Genomic DNA, 23,034 nt, shown 5'->3' with positions numbered 1-23,034 from the left:
CCAGAGACAGAGAAAGAGAGAGAGAGAGAGAGAGAGAGAGAGAGAGAGAGAAAGAGAGTCCTAACAACCTCACTATCAAGGTTAAGTCAATTTCTTATCATTTTCTCATTGTTCCTTTTTCTTTCACTTTAAAAAAGCACAAGCTATCAGTGTTGGGGGCTGAATTATGTTCTCCCCAGAACGTGGAAATAAGGGAGCTACGGCCACCTTGGGAGAGTTAGACATCGTCCCAGCCTGTGATGGAACGGAGACGACGGAAACGTCCTGAGACATCAGGTTCCTGCTGGCATGTGGGGAACCTGAATCCACAGATGGGGTTCAAGGGCCAGGGGGAGGCCAGGAGGGGAAGTGCCCAGAGAACACTGATGTGGCCCTTTCGGAACACACCCTATAGGATCTCCTGGGCACCTGGCAGGCCAACCACACCCCCTTGTGCCAATGCCTCCCTCACAGACTCCACTCGGCTGTCTTTCCATTTGCGCCTCATGGGCATCCTCCTCGGAGTTTCAACTGCTTGAACGGCTCTGGCAGTGCCCAGCCTTCTATGACTTGAGGAAAGGACTAGGCCACACTATGATCCAGAGAAAGTTTCAAACACTTCCTGAAATTTCTACTGGGGGTCAGAGAAGGGTCTCCAGCACCTATATCCTCAAACAAACGCAACTTTCACCCGAACTCACTTCTGCTGCTGACTCCTCTGTCTCTGCCCATTCACTGTCGTGCCTCAGCAGCCTCCGACAGCTGCACCTGACGACAGTGATGTGGGGTCACAGCAAAGGAGCACCTCCAAGCAAGCTCCACTCTCCTCTGCCACATATTGCCCCATGCTTGTGTCCACACTGGGACCCCCTCACTGCCTCATCCCAGGAGCTGTCTCTGACCAGATGCGGCCTCTCAGGGAAAATGTCCCTGACTGCGAGGCTCCACCCACCAGCCCAATGTGGGTCCCTTCTTGTGAGCCCTGAGGCACTGGGTGCATGTCTACTGCACTCGCCACTCTGCATCACCCTCGCTGTCCACAGACTGGCCTCCTGTTCCAGACTGGGAGCAATTAAAGGGGAGGGGCTGTGTCTCAGTTCTCTGTCTCCTCGGGCCCGTGTTAGTGCACAGTGGGTGCAGAAATGACACCTGATGAATGAGAAAGGGCAATGGAGGAGAGTCGCCTGGGAAAAAAGTGCTCAGCACGACGCTCAGCAGGCGGTGCTGACCCGTGGGTGCACAGGGCATGGGAGACAGCAGTGAATGTCACACCCCTGCCCTGTGAGGGCCAGTCTGCATGGGAGATAAACACATATATATGTAACCGTGCATCAGAGTGGAAACCCTGCAACACACACACACAAACACACATGGGAGCTGTGGGGACTTGTCGGAACAGTCCTTGGGGAAAACCTGCCAACCACACCTGTTCCACACACATCGACAAATGCATCGCCAACTGGTCATGACGAGCAGCTTCAGGCTGGAGAGGGAGCACCACTTCTGATGAGGGTCTAAGGGGACTTGGCCACAGCCATAAAGTCAAGCCTTCAACAAGGGGAATCTATCCATGTTGTTACTTGCATAATCAAAGATTAAAAACACAAATGACATAATCTAGACTGCTCATGTGGGCTGCCATATCACTGAAGTGTCAAGTTCAGCTCTACACGATTTCTCCTCATGAGAGAGACTCACCCAACCCGCCTGGTTTCCAGCAAGGTGAGTAACACCTGAGTCCCACTGACGAGGCAGCTCTCCGTCCGGTCTCCATCAAACATGTTCTTCAGAAGCTGCTCCACACAGTCCTGCCTGCTGGACACACACAGAGGTCACTGCCTGGCAGAGCAGACACACACACAAAGGATGCAAGGATGCTCCTTCCTCCCCGTGGAGGACCCCAGCAAAACCCTAACCCTGCTCAGGCTCAAGGCAAGGCGCCAGGGTTCTCAGGACACTCCTGCTGCTGCCGGCCCACTCTCTAGACCCCCCAGGTGACTCCTCTGGAGACCCCTCCCTCTGGAAACAGGCCCCAAGTTAACATGGGCTCTGAAGCTGGGGTTCATTCGAATGTGAATCAGAGGAGGCGGCAACATATCCTGGTGCTGAGAGCAAGGCTCAGAGACGTCCCCATGACCCAGAAAGGGAGGCCCACCAGCACCACGGCCCACCAGCACTCACGACTCCAGCGCTGTGAGGAGCGGGTCTGGCTCCAGAGCCTCTTGCAGCTGACTGCCCTGGTCTCTGCCCAGCCTAACTATGTCACAGAGAGTCTGAGAAGCATTTGACTGCCTCTGAAAAGACAAGGGAAACACAGAGCCCCTCAGTGTGGAGAAGAAACAGCAGGACCAGCCCTGCTGGGCACACGGGGCACAAGTCCTGCTGCTTCTCTGGCAGATGCTAGACTTTCGTTGTTGTTCAATACCATCGTGACGTTCAAATACTTTTTTTTTTTTTTTTTTTAAGATGTGGGACTTTTGGCCGGGCCCAATGGCTCAGGCCTGTAATCCTAGCACTTTGGGAGGCCAAGGCAGGCGGATCATCAGGTCAGGAGATCAAGACCATCCTGGCTAACATGGTGAAACCCTGTCTCTATTAAAAATACAAAAAATTAGCCGGGCGTGGTGGCGGGCGCCTGTAGTCCCAGCTACTCGGGAGGCTGAGGGCAGGAGAATGGCTTGAACCTGGGAGAAGGAGCTTGCAGTGAGCCAAGATCGCACCACTGCACTCCAGCCTGGGTGACAGAGTGAGACTCCATCTCAAAACAAAAAGAAAAAAAAAAAAAAGATGTGGGACTTTCTCTAAACCAGTTTTCTACAAAGAAAGATTCCAGACAACAGCTTCATTTCAAAGAAGCCTGTGTCTGCCTTTTCTGTCGTCAAAATGTAGATCTGGTTAGATTTTTCTTTTTTTTAAAGCTGCATTGAACTATCTTCAGGAATTCAAAACAGGGCTAATAATGGTCAGATATGCAATGCAGATACTGGGCTATACCTGTGATCCACGTTTTGAAATATGCTGAATATGTGGCCATGTTACTGATACTGTATTTTAAATGTGGTAATAAGTAGCTGCTATTATTCAGAATGAGTCCTGTAAGCTAATGAAAATAGGGAAGTTGCTACCAAGAAAACAGAGGACTCAACTTTTCTAGGGAAACATTAACACACAATCCGTGATGGGAACGTGCCCCTGCTGACAATGTAGGGCTGTTCTGTAGGTAAGACAAATGTGATTAAGAGAGAAACAACCCCTGACTCCCTGCAGCATTGGTTCACATGCTGTGGGAAGACTGAGGGAAAGCAAACACTCACAGGAGTATTTTAGGGAGAAAAGAAAGCAGCCAGATTAGCTCTCAGGTCTGCCTTTGGGACCCAGGACAGGCCATCAGCCCACAACACCCACATGCATGGGTGGGCTCCGGTTCTCAGGCAGGGCGGCCTCCTTGCTTCCTACAGACGCCAACGTGGCCTCTCCCGTCTGTCTGATCAGCCCTGTGGGCTGACGGAGAACAAAGTAGGGTGGTTGGCCAGGCAGCAGTGAAGGCCTCAGACACGAGTCAGCACCACTGTTTTCCAATCTGCCAAGGACACGTGGTTGTATGTATAGATCGGTATGTGTAATGCTAGGAAAAGGCCTACTGGGATATACCCCAAACTCTCAACAGGGATCACCACAGGGAGCCCCATTGTCACCTTAGGTGCTTCCAGGGTGGGTGGCTTCTAGGGGGCCCCTAGCAATCCCGTCCTGGAGTTCATGCCTTTATAGCCCCCATCTCTTTTAGTGTGGGCTGGACCCAGCCACCCGGGTCTAAAGAGCCAAATACATTAAGAGTGAGGGGGAAGCTCAGCTCCACGTTGTGTGCTGCCCTCTGGAGACGCCCACGTGGTGCAATGCTGAGGGCGGCCTCGGCCCACAGCCCTGAGGAACTGGATGCTGCCAAGCCATCTGTGACCATGGAGCTGGCCTCTACCCTAGTGGAGCTCTAAGATGACTGTATTTTGTGAGACTGAACAGAAGAGCCACTAAGCCACATTCAGATGCCTGATCCACAGAAACTGATACTGCTACAGGTAAAAATACTTGCCATAAGCAACTACATTTCAGGGTAATTTGCTATTCGGTCACAGACGACTGATACAATTCTATTAGAATTGTTCCTTGGTTTGTTTGTTTGTTGAGACAGAATCTCGCTGTCGCCCAGGCTGGAGCACAGTGGTGTGATCTCGGCTCACTGCAAGCTCCCCTTCCTGGGTTCAAGTGATTCTTGTGCCTCAGCCTCCTGAGTGGCTGGGATTACAGGCACCTGACACCACACTTCGCTAATTTTTAGTAGAGACAGGGTTTCGCCACGTTGGCCAGGCTGGTCTCAAAACTCCTGACCTCAAGTGATCGGCCCGCCTCAGCCTCCCAAAGTGCTGGGATTACAGGCATGAGCCACCGCGCCTGTCCTAGAATTGTTTTTGTAATACGCATAGATTATTTTTCAGTTAAGAAGAAAAAGCCTAGGCCAGGCATGGTGGCTCATTCCTGTAACCACAGCACATTAGGAGGCTGAGGTAGGAGGATCACTTGAGGCCAGGTTTTTGAGACCAGCCTGAGCAATGTAGTGAGACCTCATCTCTATTTAAACAACAACAACAACAAGAAGAAAACAGCCTAGAGGCTGGGTGTGGTGGCTCACCCGACTGGGTGAGCAGAATTGCTTGAACCCAAGAGGCGGAGGTTGTGGTGAGCCGAGATCGCACCACTGCACTCCAGCCCGGGCAACAAGAGCGAAACTCCATCTCAAAAAAAAAGAAAAAAAAAAATCCAGCCTAGAAGTCAGTGCTTGATTAAAGAAAGAAAAGTACCTAACCGATCCTCATCTTAGGAAAGGGATGACTTGCCCTCCCTCGCCCCCTGGCCCGCAGCAGTGGGTGACCTGGCAGCACAGGCCTGGACTGATGCACGAAGCTCGGTAAGCAGCACACTCACATCTTCATCCTGGCTCGGGTGGATCAACTCCACAAGCCTCTGGATGACCTTCTCTTCATTCAGCCACTGAAAGAGAAAAAGAGGCCTTTCAGTGTCGCTGCTGAAGTCTAAGTAAACAGCAGGAACCTTTCCCCTTTGGTGCAGCACTGCACCCGTTTTCTAGAATATAGACTCTTTGCCTGACACACCCCAGACCCAGAAAGAACACATATAACACACAATGACTGAGTTCTGGGAGGTTCTGGGAGTGGCTCAAAAGATGATAAAGGGTGACCACCATCCCTCTGTCCTAATGATGCGTATGTAAGCTCTGCCTTCAGGACTTCTCTCTTAAGGACCAGGGTGCAAATGAGCCACACGAGCTATAGCTCAGGAGCCCCGCTGGATGCTGAAGCCAGAGAAGCCTCAGCTGTTCCCTGCAGCACTGGGGCCTTCCCAGGATGAGGAAGAGTAACTCCACCCTGGAGAGGCTACAGGAACACTGTGGGGTAAAGCTCAAGGGCAACGGGGGCCCAGTGTGAGTGTCGGGGTCTGGCAGGCCTGGGCCATACCTGGCTACCGCACCACACTGCTGCGCCCTGTGCCTAAATTCCTTATCCAAAAATGGGATGACCTGTCCCCCCATGGCTACTTCATGAAGTGAATCAAGTAAAGCAGCTAAAAGGCTGCCTGACGTACAGTTCTGCAGGCTTCCCACTAACGGCTATGACCACAGCTAGTATTGATCCTGTGTCCACTGTGTAAAGGTTGGTGACGGTCAGTCATTCCTGGTGAGAAGCTGCTCCCTGAGGAAGCATTACTAACCTAAGAGTGAGAGTGACCATCTGGATGAGTCCTGATTCCAGGAGCTGGGAAACAGGCAGAGGGCCTCAGGGTTTACTCTACTCTATTTTAAACCTCACCACAAACAAAGCTGGCCAAACAGTGAGCAGAAGTTTGTCAGAACAGATTTCCTGGGCTTCTCTGGGGGGCATCCTCCTCTTTTCGGAAACTGTAGCACCTGTTCTCACTGACTAAACACCATCAGAACAGACGCATCCACGCTCCAGGGTAAACAACGGGGCTCTGCAGGGAACTGCTGTCCACCGGGGCTCTCCTGGCAGGCACAGGCCTGGACGCAGGGCTAGCACCTCACTGACCTCCTGCTCCAAGCCACGGGGGTGGGCGCTGGCAGGAGAAACGGAGGCAGGCGAGGAAAGTCCATTTCGGCCTCTTCACAGAGCAGGAGGCTGGAGACTGCGGGGAGAAGGGACCTCTCTGCTCTGTGCTTCTGAGCGAGTTAAGTCGGGACAGTGGAAAAGGTACAGGCCACAATCCTCGACAAGAACCCCTAACAGCCCCACGGAGAAATGCACGCTAGGTGGAGAGATGGGGGCCGGGCGCCCTGGTGCTCTGAGCTCCTGCACTTAACCAGCTGGCTTCCTGCAGCACCCCTGCCCTCGGGAACTGGGGGGACTCCCAAACTCACGTGCAGGACGTCCTGCCGGAGCCCGGCTGGCTCCACACAGCTGACCAGGCGCAGCAGCAGGTCCATAAGCGCTGAGGTGCTGATGTGCTTCAACACCAGGCTGATGAACTTGTCCTTCTTCTTCAAAAACGTAATCACCTGAAATCACACACACCTGAGAGGCAGGCAGGGCCGACCCTGACAACCGTGAGACACCTCCTCCAAAAACTCTCATGGGAAAGTTGAACTAGTAATTATATTAAGCAGAAATAACGGAAAGACCCAGACAAGATTGTAAGAAAGCCCCCTCAAGGGACAGGCAGAGTCCTACCAGGCAGTGGTGTATGTGAGGGCCTGGGCAGGGGGAGGCCACTGCACAGGGACCCCTGTCGCGCCACACCGACAGGACACAGCTGTCCCAGGTGGGGCAGCACAGGCTGCCGTGAGCAGCTGCCATCCAATACCTACTGGTTCGGGTTTTTCCAACAGAAACGAATGGTATAGACAGAGCTGAGATGAGCTGATGGCCATCACTGGCAGCCCCAGGCCTAGAACACACATCCAGGGAGCACAGAGTGCACAAGACGCCAGCTGCTGACCAAAACCCATGAGCGGTTGAAGGGGAAGACTGAGGTTTTAGAAAAGAAAAAGAGGCATCCTGTGGCTGGCTGATGACCAGTGCCAACAAGGTGTAGACAGCTAAGCGTGAGGCCGCGGGGGGGCACAGCACCCATCACAGACGCAGTGGGCTGCTCAGACTGCAGATCCGAGGTAACAGTGGAGAAGTGAAGGCTGGGCTCGCTGCAAATTCAGCTCAACTCAGCCTACAGAGATAAGTGTCTGCTATGTCCAGGCTACTGGGCTGGGGGCTGGGGTAGACCCAGCCCTCCACTGGAAACAATGGGAACACAGAGAAGGCCCACCTGGCTGCAGGGCCTCAGCCTCACTCCCCAGTGCTGCAATGAGGAGGGACAGTAGGAAAAGGAGTGGTGGGAAAAGAGAAGGGGAAGAAGGAAGAGGAGGGGGAGGAGGGGGTAGGGGAGGAGGAGAGGAGGATGGCTCTTCGAAAAGGATGACTAAACTTCTAGAAAGACGAAGGACAAAACAGAAGGTACAAATAACAATATTAAGAATGAAACAAGGGACATCGCCAAAGATCCTACAGAAATAAAAACTATTATGAGAGGTTTGTAGTTTTTTTTTTTTTTTTTTGAGACAAGGTCTTACTCTGTCCCCCAGGCTGGAGTGCAGTGGTGTGATCATAACTCACTGCAGCCTCCACCTTCTGAGCTCAAGTGATTCTCCCACCTCAGCCTCCCAAAATGCTGTAATAATAAGCAGGAGCCACCACACCTGCTTTATTATGAGAAATTAATAGAAACAATTTTATGCCAGTTTTTGTAAATTTAGAAAAGAAATTTCCTTGAAAAAAAAATACTTATCTGGCCAGGTGCGGTGGCTCACACCTGTAATCCCAGCACTTTGGGAGGTCGAGGCAGGTGGATCACCTGAGGTCAGACCAGACTGAGGTCGAGACCAGCCTCAACATGGAGAAAACCCCGTCTCTACTAAAAATACAAAATTAGCCAAGCGTGGTGGTGCATGCCTGTAATCCCAGCTACTCAGCAGGCTGAGGCAGGAGAATTGCTTGAACCTGGGAGGCGGAGATTGTGGTGAGCCAAGATCGCACCATTGCACTCCAGCCTGGGCAACAAGAGCAAAACTCCATCTCAAAAAAACAAAACAAAAAAAAAGGACTTATCTAGGCCAGGCGCAGTGGCTCACACCTGTAATCCCAACACTTTGGGAGGCCGAGGCAGGTGGATCACCTGAGGTCAGGAGGTTGAGACCATCCTGGCTAACATGGTGAAACCCCGTCTCTACTAAAAATACAAAAAAATTTAGCCGGGCATGGTGGTGGGCACATGTAATCCCAGCTACTCGGGAGGCTGAGGCAGGAGAATAGCATGAACCCAGGAGGCAGAGCTTGCAGTGAGCCGAGATCACGCCACTGCACTCCAGCCTGGGTGACAGAGCAAGACTCCATCTCAAACATCTCAAAAAAAAAAAAAAAAAGGACTTATTTAAACTGACAAGAAACAAAATCAGAATAGTTCCAGAACATACTAAAACTCCACAAAATCTATAATTAATAGGCTCTCTATACAGAGAAGGTTTAATGGCCTAATAAATTCTTCCAAACATTTAAGAAAAAATAACCCCAGGCTGGGCGTGGTGGCTCATGCCTGTAATCCCGGCACTTGAGGGAGGTCAAGGCAGGCGGATCACTTGATCTCAGGAGTTCAAGACCAGCCTGGCCAACATGGTATCTACTAAAAATATAAAAATTAGCAAGACGTGGTGGTGGGTGGCTGTAATCCCAGCTACTCGGGAGGCTGAGGCATGAGAATTGCTTGAACCCAGGAGGCAGAGGTTGCAGTGAGCCGAGATCGCACCACTGCACTCCAGCCTGGGGGATAGAGTGAGATTCTATCTCCAAAAAAAGAAAAAAGAACCTCTATTTTTTTTGAGCCCATAATGATCGATGGATCATATTCACACATTCACATCAAAATTCTAGTTGTGATATTCCACTAGTGTTTTAGAAAATGTCACCATTGGAGGAAACATGTCAAAGCATACAAGGATTTTGTTTGTTTTTTTGAGATGCAGTCTCACTCTGGCCCAGGCTGGAGTGCAGTGGCGCGATCTTGGCTCACTGCAAGCTCCGCCTCCTGGGTTCATGCCATTCTCCTGCCTCAGCCTCCCGAGTAGCTGGGACTACAGGCACGCACCACTAAGTCCAGCCAATTTTTTGTGTTTTTAGTAGAGACAGAGTTTCACCGTGTTAGCCAGGACGGTCTCGATCTCTTGACCTCGTAATCTGCCTGCCTTGGCCTCCCAAAGTGCTGGGATTACAGGTGTGAGCCACTGCGCCAGGCCTTGTTTTTGTTTGAGACAGTCTCCCCCTTGTCGCCCAGGCTGGAGTGCAGAGTCACAATCTCGGCTCACTGCAACCTCCACCCTTGGGTTCAAGTGATTCTCCTGCCTCAGCCTCCTGAGTAGCTGGGATTACAGGTGCCTGCCACCACGCCCAGCTAATTTTTATATTTTTAGTAGAGACAGGGTTTCACCATGTTGGGCCAGGCTGGTCTCAAACTCCTGACCTCAGATAATCCGCTTACCTTGGCCTCCCAAAATGATGGGATTACAGGTGTGAGCCAGCACGCCTGGCCTTTTTTCTTTTTTTTTTTTGGAGACAGAGTCTCGCTCTGTTACCTAGGCTGGAGTGCAGTGGCTCAATCTCGGCTCACTGCAACCTCCGCCTTCAGGTTCAAGTGATTCTCCTGTCTCAGCCCCACCAAGTAGCTGGGATTACAGGCGTGTGCCACCACACCCAGCTAATTTTTATATTTTTAGTAGAGACGGGATCTTGGCATGTTGGCCAGGCTGCTCTCAAACTCATGGGCTCAAGTGATCCACTCACCTCGGCCTCCCAAAGTGCTGGGTGGAGTGAGCCACTGCTCCTGGCCAAGGATTTTCTTCATATTATTTCATACAACCTCATGTAAATACAGTAATCTCAGTCAAAATTTCAATTAAAAAGATACCATTTAAAGGCCGGGTATGGGGGCTCACACCTGTAATCCCAGCACTTTGGGAGGCCAAGGCCGGTGGATCACCTGAGGTCAGGAGTTCAAGACTGCCTGGCCAACATGGTGAAACCCCATCTCTACTAAAAATACAAAAATTAGCCGGTCATGGGGGCAGGCACCTGTAATCCCGGCTACGCGGGAGGCTGAGGCAGGAGAATCACCTGAATCAGGAGGCGGAGGTTGCAGTGAGCCGAGATTGTGCCCCTGCACCCCAGCCTGGGAGACAAAAGGGAGACTTTGTCTCAAAGGAAAACTAAAACAAAATCCTTGTATGCTTTGACATGTTTCCTCCAACGGTGACATTTTCTAGAACACCAGTATAATATCACAACTAGAATACTGATGTATGTGAATATGATACATTGATCGTTATGGGCTTGAAAAAAATAGAGGTTCTTTTTTCTTTTTTTTTGGAGACAGAATCTCACTCTATCCCCCAGACGGGAGGCTGAGGCACGAGAATCGCTTGAACCCAGGAGATGGAGGTTGCAGTGAGCCAAGATTGCGCCACTGCACTCCAGCCTGGACGACAGAGCAAGACTCCGTCTCAAAAAAAAAAAAAAAAAGACACCACTCAGAATAATACAAAGATATCAAATACCTAAGAATAAATCTAGTGAAAGATGCTCAAGACTGCCATACAGAGAACTGCAGTGTATTTCTAAGAAATCAAAGTAGCCTGAGCTACCAGCTGTGCTGCTGTGGTGTGAAAGGAGCCCCGGGCAGCGTGCACAGAAATGGAAGTGGCTGTGCTACACTAAGACCTCACTCACACAATCAGTGATGGCTGCTTTTGGCCTGTGGACCACAGTTTGTCAGACCCAACTACAGCCAATGCAAACCTCATCAAAATTTCAGTAGGTTTATTTTTGGGGGGCAGGGTATGGAGAGGGAGAATGTAGAAAGTGACAAACTCATTCTAAAATTTGCTTATTCTAAAACAATAAACAAGAGAAAGCAAAAATTAAAAAATAGAAAAGAAGAAAATAAAAACAAAAAACAAAATAGGCCGTGTGCAGTGGCTCACACCTGTAATCCCAGCACTTTGGGAAGCTGAAGCAGGCAGATCACCTGAGGTCAGGAGTTTGGGACAAGCCTGGCCAACATGGTGAAACTCTGTCTCTACTAAAAAATATAAAAATTACCCCAGTGTGGTGGCAGGCGCCTGTAATCCCAGCTACTTGGGAGACTGAGGCAGGAGAATTGCTTGAACCCCGGAGGCAGAGGTTGCAATGAGCCGAGGTCACGCCACTGCACTCCAGCCTTGGCAACAAAGCAAAACTCCATCTCAAAAATCATCATCACCGTCGGCTGGGCGCAGTGGCTCACGCCTGTAATCCCAACACTTTGGGAGTCCAAGGTGGGCGGATCACGAGGTCAAGAGATTGAGACCATCCTGGCCAACATGGTGAAACCCTGTCTCTACTAAAAATACAAAAATTAGTTGAGCGTGGGGGTGCACGCCTGCAGACCCGGCTACTGGGGAGGCTGAAGCAGAAGAATCGCTGGAACCCGGGAGGCGGAGGTTGTGGTGAGCTGAGATTGCGCCACTGCACTTCAGCCTGGCAACAGAGCAAGACTCTGCCTCAAAAAAATCATCATCATCATCATCATGATCAAAAGGCAAAGAATCATAAAAACAATCTTGAAGAAAAACAAATAAAGAGATATAGAAGAAATGTGATTAGCCATAAACAGATGATGTGGAATCTGAGTGACGGAGACATGGGGGTTCATGAAATATTTTCTCTCATTTGTAGACGTTTGAAAGAATTCATAATGAAGGGCGGGGAAAATGCGGACGGTCATTTCACTGAAGCCCCACCTTTAGGCTACTCCCACAGTTTCACGAAACACAGAAGGAAGGCTCAAGGCATCCCTGCCTCACAGCTGGCCCTGAGAACAAGCCAGCTGCTGGGTGATGGAAAGTTTCGCTCTTGTTGCCCAGGCTGGAGTGCAATGGCGCAATCTCAGCTCACTGCAACCTCTGCCTCCTGGGCTCAAGTGATTCTCCTGCCTCAGCCTCCTGAGTAGCTGGGATTACAGGCATGCGCTACCACGCCCGGCTAATTTTGTATTTTTAGTAGAGACGGGGTTTCTCCACGTTGGTCAGGCTGGTCTCGAACTCCTGACCTCAGGTGATCCACTCGCCTCGGCCTCCCAAAGTGCTGGGATTACAGGCGTGAGCCACCGCGCCCAGCCAACAGAAGAAATGTTTAACAGTTCAGTTCATATTACTTTAATGCCTTAAGTACTGGGTGAGAGAATGGAAGAAAAATATTATATGAAGCAGTAAAATTATAAAGAAAATATCTGAAAGTGGCAGGGGAATAAGATCAGGTTATGGCAAATTATGAGATACATGCATCTAGTCACTGGGCTGCAAGGGCCAGGTAGTAAAGGTTTTTACAACATCTACTACCACCTCACAGCCACGACAACCCCCCGGCCCACACCGCAGCTCCCCGCTGCCTCCACTCCCACTCCCATTCTGCCAGCAGCCTCACACCCAGCACGACCCACTGCTGCTGGCGACCTTCACTCACACTCAGCTTCAGAAGGAGCTGAGGTGAGGCAGTCCCCTGGCGGCCCTTGCAACTCTCAGATTTATGGCGCAAGGGAAGACGGCATTTCACTGAACACTCGCATGCTGAATGTCGTCAAGGGGAACCGCAGCCTTCGTGGGGCTGCGCTTTCTCAGAGCTCAAAGCAGATATAAGATACTGGTTTGTGCCCTGACTGAATGTTTGATGGTATGAAACAATTACGGTTAATATTTTTGGAGTGTGATCATGAAATTCTGATTATATTTAAAAGAAAAAAGTCGTTATTTTAGAGAGACATAGCTGGGCATCGTGGCTCACACCTGTAGTCCCAGGACTTTGGGAGGCCTGGGCAGGCAGATCACTTGAGCCCAAGAGTTCGAAACCAGCCTGGGTAACATGGGGAAACCCCATCTCTACAAAAAATATTTTAAAAACTAGCCAGCTGTGGTGGTATGTGCCTGTAGTCCCAGCTACTCAGGAGGCCGAGGTGGGAGGATCACCTGAGCTTGAGGAGGTTGAGACTGCAGTGGGCTGTGACGGAGCCAGTGGACTCCAGCCTGGGCGTAGTGAGACCCTGTCTCAAAAATAAATAAACGTACATACATACTGAAATATTTACATGAGAAATTAAAATACTCCCATCAGGGATGGGCAGGTGGGGCATGACACAGGAAAGAAGACTGGCCAAGGCAGACTGCAGGGTGCTGGCACAGGGGCCACCACGCCTCTCTACCTGTGTGTCCACAGCCTGGAGGGGCAGAAGCCCGGGTCAGGTCACATGTAAGGCAGGAGCAAGGATGGGCTCCAGGAAGACCCCGTTACAGCTGGCTGAGATGAATTCACTAACTGCTTTTGCAGAAGTCTAATGCTAGAAGTGACCTTTGTTTTGAAAGAATAAATGCTCTGGACAGACAGACACGCCACCCAGACAGATGAAGCTGCAGACCTGAGAAAGTGGATGTCCAAGGTCCTGCCATGATGCCCTGGGACCTCACACCTCCACCTGGTCAGTGACAGCACAAGATGGCCTACTTTGGGGCCCTATGCAGCTCCCAGGGATGGCGGGAAGTGCTGCTTATTCCAGAGCCAGCTATAAGAAACACTCCTTCTTTTTTTTGAGACAGTCTCACTCTGTTGCCCAGGCTGGAGTGCAATGGTACGATCTCAGCTCACTGCAACCTCTGCCTCCCAGGTTCAAGCGATTCTCCTGCCTCAGCTTCCCAAGTAGCTGGGATGACAGGTGCGCACCACCACGCTCGGCTAATTTTTGTATTTTTAGTAGAGACAGGGTTTTGTCATGTTGGCCAGGCTGGTCTTGAACTCCTGACCTCAAGTGATCTGCCCAGCTCGGCCTCCCAAAGTGCTGGGATTACAGGCATGAGCCAACGCACCCAGCCAGAAACACTCTTTCAAATTCCAGCTCCCAGACTGGCAAAACCCACACACTGCTCCACATGTGTTGCACAGAAGAGTCACAGATGCTGTTCCCGCGGCCTGAGGATGAGTCGTACCGCCAGGCTCACAGCAGGACACGTCAGCATCCACCATGACGGTGCCCCAAGTCACAGAGGCTTTGCACGTGATTTACCTGTTCGGTTTTTCTTGCAATGAGATTGCCAATGGTCTTGCTGAAAAAACTGGCGAGCAGAGGATTGAGAGGCGGCTCATGGTCCAGGAAGTCGTACAGGAGGCTCAGCAGGCTCTCGTCCCCACCGAGGCGGTCGCTGATCTGCGGCACATCACAAGTCAGAAGCTCACAGGCTGTGTTTGGATATCTAAAAGGGCACAGTCCAAGCACTGGAGGTGAAATTAGACTTCTCCAACTCTTAGGAAGCTGCTTACATAGTCTGCTTCTTAGGAGGCAGACCCACGTGATCAAACAAACACTACAGACCTCAGAACAGAATAAAAACGTGACTACCTGTGACCAGCTGGTATTTCTGACTACTAGAAGTTCAGTTTTTTAACATACCTTCTATGCTCCTCATGCCCTATACGCTGATATCCGACATTTTCTGACCCTACTCCCATTCTTTAAATAACCTTTCTCAGTCTTCCAGCTTTTTCTCTCTCCAGGCCTTCACACTCGCCTGCCAGGTCTCTCACCTCCCTCCAGGCCTTCACACTCGCCTGCCAGGTCTCTCACCTCTCTCCAGGCCTCTCACCTCTCTGCAGGTCTCTCACTTCTCTCCAGGCCTCTCACCTCCCTCCAGGCCTCTCATCTCTCTCCAGGCCTTCACACTCGCCTGCCAGGCCTCTCACCTCTCTCCAGGCCTCTCACCTCTCTCCAGGCCTCTCGCCTCTCTCCAGGCCTCTCGTCTCTCTCCAGGCCTCTCGCCTCTCTCCAGGCCTCTCATCTCTCTCCAGGCCTTCACACTCGCCTGCCAGGCCTCTCACCTCTCTCCAGGCCTCTCACCTCTCTCCAGGCCTCTCGCCTCTCTCCAGGCCTCTCGTCTCTCTCCAGGCCTCTCGCCTCTCTCCAGGCCTCTCATCTCTCTCCAGGCCTCTCGCCTCTCTCCAGGCCTTCACACTCGCCTGCCAGGCCTCTCACCTCTCTCCAGGCCTCTCGCCTCTCTCCAGGCCTTCACACTCGCCTGCCAGGCCTCTCACCTCTCTCCAGGCCTCTCGCCTCTCTCCAGGCCTCTCATCTCTCTCCAGGCCTCTCGCCTCTCTCCAGGCCTTCACACTCGCCTGCCAGGCCTCTCACCTCTCTCCAGGCCTCTCACCTCTCTCCAGGCCTCTCGCCTCTCTCCAGGCCTCTCATCTCTCTCCAGGCCTCTCGCCTCTCTCCAGGCCTTCACACTCGCCTGCCAGGCCTCTCACCTCTCTCCAGGCCTCTCGCCTCTCTCCAGGCCTCTCGCCTCTCTCCAGGCCTCTCGCCTCTCTCCAGGCCTCTCGCCTCTCTCCAGGCCTCTCGCCTCTCTCCAGGCCTCTCGCCTCTCTCCAGGCCTCTCGCCTCTCTCCAGGCCTCTCGCCTCTCTCCAGGCCTCTCGCCTCTCTCCAGGCCTCTCGCCTCTCTCCAGGCCTCTCGCCTCTCTCCAGGCCTCTCATCTCTCTCCAGGCCTCTTACCTCTCTCCAGGCCTCTCGCCTCTCTCCAGGCCTTCACACTCGCCTGCCAGGCCTCTCACCTCTCTCCAGGCCTTCACACCTCTCTCCAGGCCTCTCGCCTCTCTCCAGGCCTCTCGCCTCTCTCCAGGCCTCTTACCTCTCTCCAGGCCTCTCACCTCTGGTCTAACCACACTGTTTCCACGAGGCCACATCTGTGGCCATTTCCATCTTCCCCTCCACTGAGCCTCTCCTTTCCTTCTAAGCCACGCCCCTTCCATCAACAAACACAGACCACTCCATCCCTAGACGGGAGAAACACCCATCAGCCGCTCAGGAAGCATGTGAGGGATGAGGCACTATGCAAGAACGTTATGACTAAGAAATACCAACACCTGTGAATAATGTACTTTGCTCCCTCTTTTGTACCTGGTAGACACAGGTGGGTGATAGCCATCGCCCCAGGAGAGGTACACCCCACAGCCCAGGACGCAGCCCTCAACAGCAGCCCCCATAGCAAGGCCTGGTGCATGACCCTGCCTCTGGGAGTGCTGGGGAGGAGCACAGGGCCCACCCAGTGGGAGCATCCTGTAGGAATGGCTGTCTCAGAACAGGCCTGTCCTGACACCAGCAAGTGACCTGTCCTCTCTGTGTCTGGGTTTTCTCATCTGAACGTGCAGGTAAGGACGGGCACGGTGGCTTACACCTATAATCCCAGCACTTTGGGAGGCTGAGGCAGGTGGATCACTCTTGAGCTCAGGAGTGGGAGACTAGCCTGGGCAACATGATGAAACTCCGTCTCTCCAAAAAAAAAAAAAAAAAGAAGAAAGAAAGAAAAATTAGCCAGGTGAGGTGGTGCATGCCTGTGGTCTCAGCTACATGGGAGGCTGAGGTGGCAGGATGGCTTGAGCCCGGGAGGCAGAGGTTGCCGTGAGCCAAGATCACACCATTGCACTCCAGCCTGGGTGGCAGAGTAAGACCCTGACTTAAAAAAAAAAAAAAATATGCCGGGTGCAGTGGCTCACACCTGTAATCCCAGCACTTTGAGAGGCCAAGGCAGGTGGATCACCTGAGGTCAGGAGATTGACACCATTCTGGCCAACATGGTGAAACCCCGTCTCTACTAAAAATACAAAAATTAGCCAGGTGTGGTGGTGGGCGCCTGTAATCCCAGCTACTCGGGAGGCTGAGGCAGGAGAATCACTTGAACCTGGGAGGCAGAGGTTGGAGCGACTCTGTTTCCAAAAAAAAAAAATAGAATGTGCAGGTGACAGTGCCTGCCCATGCCTGTCACACAGCAAATGTGTGCTCAAGGTCAGCTGCTACGACCTTCCTTCTCTTGCTAACATGTGGCCACCGCCAGGGAGAGAGGCAGCCCTAGCACTGGACCTAAGCCAAGGTGGTCCATGCGACCGGCTGGAGGGGCCAGGGTTTGAGAGACTCTATGGGAAACAGCTGGCCAGGCCTGGCAGCTGACCAAGTGTGGAAGGGGAAGAAATGCAATGGTCTCGGCTGGCTGGGGGGGTGGGTGTGCCTCATCAGCCCAGACAAGAAAGTGCCACTTTTAGAGCCCCGAGGAACAGCGCCTGTTAAGGGCAGGTGGAGTGTAGAGGGTCAAAGAGTGGCCCAGCAGGCTTGGGTTTGGGAGAGAGGACCTGGCTGGGGCCCGATGGAGTAGGGTCAGGCACAGGGGCACTGCAAGCTGGATGTGTGGGCAGAGAGGGGGCCTGAGAGCTGGCGCAGGGGGCTGGGGCAGGCCCAAGCTCATCCCCTCACTAGCCGACCTCAATAGCCGAACTTTCTGGCCTTTAGTGTCCTTGTCTGTTAATTGGGGCAGGCAGTACCCACCTTGTGGGATGTCAGAGGGGCTGGCCAACAAGTGGACAACACATGGTCCCTCAGGGCAGGAGGACCAGAGAGCAGGAGAGGAGGGCCAGGTTGGCAGCCTCAAAGGCCACAGTGAGGCCCCAGGTCTACCAGATCTCTAACACTAAGACCAGTGAGCTGGGCAGGGGGAGGAAGTCACATCCCATGGGGTGAGGAGGAAGATCAAAAGGAAGCAGAGAAACATCCAAATCATTCCTTGAAGAAGTGTCTCAATACCACAGGGAACAAACTGATTTTTTTTTTTTTTTTTTTGAGACAGAGTCTTGCTCTGTTGCCCAGGCTGGAGTGCAGTGGTGCTATCTCAGCTCACTGCAACCTCCGCCTCCCGGGTTCACGTCCTGTCTCAGCCTCCTGCGTAGCTGGGATTACAGGCATGCACCACCATGCTCGGCTAACTTTTGTATTTTTGGTAGAGACGGGGTTTTACCAAGTTGGCCAGGCTGGTCTCGAACTCCTGACTTCAAGTGATCTGCCTGCTTCAGCCTCCCAAAGTGCTGGGATTACAGGCGTGAGCCACCGCGCCCAGCTCCAAACTCATCTTGTCTACACACGGACAAACGTGTGCACACATGGCACAAACCAAGCTAGAAGACACTGATTCTCTAGATGGAGGGACTAAGATTTTCTCCTTTTTTCCTTTATCAACATTTTACAGTTATTCTTCAAATGACAGGTGCTGCCCTAGTAGTTTTAAAAATGTATACAAGGTATAGAAATTCCAGTCAAACAGCAGATGGAGCACACAGGCTTGTTCATATTCCCTCTCAAACTCCATCTCAAATAACACAAAGAATTAAAAAGACAAGAAAGGAGAGGCAGAAACGACGAACCAGCCTGGAGGACTGAAGCAGCCGGCCACGTGAAGACTGACTTGGCACACGGAAGGCTGAGTTTCGGGAGCCCACAGAAGGGGCACCAACTAGAGATGAGAATTCAGGCCACAGAACTCCAGAGAGGCCTGGACACTGATTTGGCGGCCAGTAAGGGCAGGGTGGGCTGAGAACTTACAGGCCAGGGCAGTGGGACATGTCCCTCCCTTATGGCTCCTGGGGCCAGGGACACCAGGCACAGCCACAGGGTGACCAGACACCATCCAGAAATAGGGGACTTGGTGAAAAAAAAACCAAAAAAAACCTGGGTGCCCCCAGCCCTCTTCCCAACTCAGTTCCTGATACTGACAGGTCCATTCCCCACAGGGGAGAGCTAGAAGGATTCCTTTCTGGGAAAAATAATGGGACAAAGAGGAAAGTCAACTAGTGGCCTCTAAGCTTGTGGTGAGTAAGCCCCATGCAGATCCCAAACTCTGTGCAGGATTTAGGGCCCCACTTATGAAAGAAGCGTGGTGCTGACCAAGCAGAAAACAAGGCACACGGAGGAGAGCAAGTGTAGAGAACAGAAGGAAACTCTTTTAAACTACAATGTTCTCAGAGATGACACATTAAGACTGTGTATCCATGAATAAGAACTGGAAGCTTTTATTAAAATATATGAGAATAAGAAACAGCTCTTACAAATTAAAAATATGGGCCGGGCGCAGTGGCTCACGCCTGTAACCCCAGCACTCTGGGAGAACAAGGCAGGCGGATCACTAGGTCAGGAGATCGAGACCATCCTGGCTAACACGGTGAAACCCTGTCTCTACTAAAAAATACAAAAAATTAGCCGGGCATGGTGGCAGGCGCCTGTACTCAAGAGGCTGAGGCAGGAGAATGGCGTGAACCCAGGAGGCGAAGCTTACAGTGAGCCGAGATTGTGCCACTGCACTCCAGCCTGGGGGACAGAGTGAGACTCCGTCTCAAAAAAAAAAAAGAAAAAAGAAAAAGGGAGGCTGAGGCAGGAGAATGGTGTGAACCCAGGAGGCAGAGCTTGCAGTGAGCCAAGATCACATCACTGTACTCCAGCCTGGGGGACAGAGCGAGACAGACTCTGTCTCAGAAAAAAAAAAAAAAAAAATTTGGCCTGGCGCGGTGGCTCACGCCTGTAATCCCAGCACTTTGGGAGGCCGAGGCGGGCGGATCACGAGGTCAGGAGATCGAGACCATCCTGGCTAACACGGTGACACCCCCGTCTCTACTAAAAAATACAAAAAATTAGCCGGGCATGGTGGTGGGCGCCTGTAGTTCCAGCTACATGGGAGGCTGAGGCAGGAGAATGGCGTGAACCCGGGAGGTGAAGGTTGCAGTGAGCCGAGATCGTGCCACTTCACTCCAGCCTGGGCGACAGAGCCAGACTCCATCTCAAAAAAAAATAAAATTTTAAAATATGACAGATGTTAAGCATGGTGGCACCTGTGGTTCCAACTGCTTGGGAGGCTGAGATGGGAGGATCACTTGAGCCCAGGAGTTTGAGTCCAGACTGGGCAACACAGCAAGACCTCACGTCTAAAAAACAAACAAAAAATAATGGTAGAACTTTGAAAAGTCAATAAAAGGATGAGAACTTAAAAGATGAAGAAGTCTGTCAGATGTAGGCCAAAAAGGCAAAGTACAAAACATTAAAAGCAAAAATAAGAAAAGCATTAATTTGAGTGATCTAACACCTCATTAGAAGTCCCGGAAAGATTAAAAGAAACAATATGAGAAATTTCCCTCAGCTAATGTCGTAAATGTACAGACTAGAAGGGTTCAGGGAGCCCAGAACAACAAAGGAAAGAAATGGATATCCACTGTTGGCCTCATTTGTCTACTTGGGATATCTTTGCTTGCTTATACAACTTTTCCCTTAGAGTCAGTATTTTTCTCATTGCTCTGTTTGCTTGATTTTGTACTTACCTACTACTAAATTCGCCCAAGCTCTGACTATGAAACTCTCTTGGCTCAATGATGCTGTTTGGGGATCCCCTGTCCTGACCCATAGAATAATTCCACATTACTGGGAAATTCAGAAACAATAGGGCTTAGAAAAGAACCTAAATGCCCTCAGAGAGGAGAGAAAACAGGCGACACACGTGAGCCAGGAGCTTGCTACATCAGACTTGTGAGACTAGAGGACAACACGGAGGCTCCCAAAGCCCAGGGGGTAATGCCCAGTCTGAACTTCTAATCAGAGGGTCTCAAACACGCAGGCCCGATGCCCTAAACATCACCACCCACAAACTCCATCTCAGGAAGCTGTTTTAACAGAGTATAATTTACCACAGGAAGTCAACCGAAGAAGAGGAAGAAGCCACGACAGGAGATGGACAGTGGATGTGGAGTGGATGGTCAGTGGCCCAGGAACTGTTACGGCAAAGTTCCCTTCCTCCCAGTGTTTCCCTTGGTGGAGACGCCGTCTTTCTTTCAGTTCTGCCCTGAGTGCAGCAAGTCTCTCTGGGGCAGGGGGTGCTTCCTGGGGGCCCGCTGTGACCCACTGCTGCTTCCCACTGGGTGAGCAGTTCTAATTCTGCAATCGGGAATGAGGAAGCCCACAGCTCAGAGTTATAAATGACACTGCTTTATGAGTAATGAAAGCGACAGCTTGGTGTCTCTTACTGGCTCTTCTGTCTTATTTCTCAAATAATCCAGATCTTGGCAAGCAAACTAGACAAGAGCTCATGAAAAGACCAGGAGCATCCCCAGGCTCTAGGGCTGACCATGTGACTGCTGCTGCCTCCGGCCCTGGGGTGGCGCCCTCTGCTGTGGCCTGGGCAGGCAGTGCTCTGACTCCGGAAGGTGACCAGCCATCTTACAGCCACAGTGGCTTTTCAGCCAAGGGCTGCTCCGCAGAGGCAGGGCTAGCTGCATGTGAGGCCTTATGAAGAGGCAGCCTGTGGGCCTCACCTCCCTGGAGCAGCCCCTGGCTTTAATTAAGCAGGGTCAGTGGCTGCTACCTGATCCCAATCCACCCAAACCAAGTGCAGCTTCTCTTGAGCACAGACAGCTCAGGCAAATTCTCCACTTTCAAGAAGAGTCCTCCCATAATTGAGCCTGTGGTCATGGAGGTGTTCTGCCAGGTCTGCAGGAGAAGCCTGACCTCCAAGGCTAACAGGTTGCAGGAGGCGGTGTTTAATCTGGCAGTGCCACTAGGCAAGGATAGCAGAGTCTCGAAGCACAGGCGCTGCTCTATATAAATGAAGCCTTCTTGGAATGTAGCCACATCCATTTGTTTACCATTTTCTGTAGCTGCTTTCATGCTACAACTTCAGAGTTGAGCTGTTGCAACAGAGACCTTACAACCTGCAAAGCCTAAAGTATTTACTCTCTGACTTTTCATAGATACAGTCTGCCAACTCCTGGTCTACATATATATTTATATCTTCTCCATCTTTTTTTATTTTTTAAAGAGATGACAGTCTTGCTGTGTCATGCAGGCTGGAGTGCACTTACTCTTCTCAGGTGTGATCATAGCACACTATAGCCCCAAACTCCTGGACTCAAGAGGTCCTCCCACCTCAGCCTCCCAAGTAGCTGGGACTACAGGCGTGTGTCACCATGCCTGGATCTTCCCCATCACTGAAAAATAATCTTGACCCTTCTTCTTCCTTTAGCTACCATTCACTCCATCCATCCGTCCGTCCATCCTATTCTATTTCTCTCTTTTTTTTTTGAGATGGAGTCTCACTCTGTAGCCCAGGCTGGAGTACACTGGCGCGATCTCGGCTCACTGCAAGCTCCGCCTCCCAGGTTCATGCCATTCTCCTGCCTCAGCCTCCCGAGTAGCTGGGACTACAGGCGCCGGCCACCACGCCTGGCTAATTCTTTGTATTTTTAGTACAGATGGGGTTTCACCGTGTTAGCCACGATGGTCTCCATCTTCTGACCTCATGATCCGCCCGCCTCGGCCTCCCAAAGTGCTAGGATTTACAGGCGTGAGCCACCACGCCCGGCCCCTATTCTATTTCTCAAAAAAAGTGTTTTTTGTTTCACTTTATTTACAAGGCTAGTCATGTGATGCAGACAGACTGGAGAAGGAAGAAAGAAATCTTAACTGCTTGTGACCAATTAAGTGTAAACACTGCTGCACTTTGACTAGCCTCAAAAAAAGTGTCGTCTGTAATCCTAGCACTATCCTAGCACTTTGGGAGGCCGAGGCAGGCAGATTGCCTGAGCTCAAGAGTTCAAGACCAGCCTGGCCAACATGGTTACCCCGTCTCTTCTAAAAATACAAAAAATTAGCCAGGCATGCTGGTGTGCGTCTGTAGTCCCAGCTACTAAGGAGACCGAGGTAGGAGAACTGCTTGAACCCAGGAGGCGGAGGTTGCAGCGAGCCAAGATCGTGCCACTGCACTCCAGCCTGGTTGACAGAAAAGGACTCTGTTTCCAAAAAGTCTTAATATTTTTTTTTTTTTAAATAAAGAAATAGAGATGGGGGCTGGGTGCAGTGGCTCATGCCTGTAATCCCAGCACTTTGGGAGGCTGAGGCAGATGGATCACCTGAGGTCGGGAATTCGAGACCAGCCTGGCCAACATGGTGAAACCCTGTCTCTACTAAAAATACAAAAAATTAGCTGGGTGTGGTGATGCATGTCTGTAATCCCAGCAACTTGGGAGCCTGTGGCAGGAGAATCACTTGAACCTG

General features: G+C 51.5%; 1 protein-coding gene across 29 annotated transcripts in view; it reads right to left on the bottom strand.

Moving 5' to 3' along the window:
- Nucleotides 1-23,034, bottom strand: part of PPP6R2 (protein phosphatase 6 regulatory subunit 2) — a 104,223-nt gene that overhangs the window by 23,177 nt on the left and 58,012 nt on the right. For 16 of the 29 annotated variants that reach the window (XM_031007350.3, XM_031007352.3, XM_055374430.2 and 13 more), the window contains 5 exons: nucleotides 14,194-14,380; nucleotides 6,425-6,562; nucleotides 4,957-5,022; nucleotides 2,161-2,273; nucleotides 1,678-1,791 (listed from right to left, as the gene is read on the bottom strand). In XM_031007350.3, coding sequence (XP_030863210.2) covers nucleotides 1,678-1,791; nucleotides 2,161-2,273; nucleotides 4,957-5,022; nucleotides 6,425-6,562; nucleotides 14,194-14,380 — 618 coding nt within the window. Of the gene's footprint in view, nucleotides 1-1,677; nucleotides 1,795-2,160; nucleotides 2,274-4,956; nucleotides 5,023-6,424; nucleotides 6,563-14,193; nucleotides 14,403-23,034 lie in introns of all 29 variants that reach the window. The other 13 variants (XM_055374418.2, XM_055374419.2, XM_055374422.2 and 10 more) reach the window with 4 other exon arrangements.

This window comes from Gorilla gorilla, chromosome 23 (genome assembly GCF_029281585.2).
Source record: "Gorilla gorilla gorilla isolate KB3781 chromosome 23, NHGRI_mGorGor1-v2.1_pri, whole genome shotgun sequence".
Lineage (NCBI taxonomy): Eukaryota > Metazoa > Chordata > Mammalia > Primates > Hominidae > Gorilla > Gorilla gorilla.
Note: the sequence above shows the minus strand (reverse complement) of the source record. Positions and strands in the feature narration are given on the sequence as shown.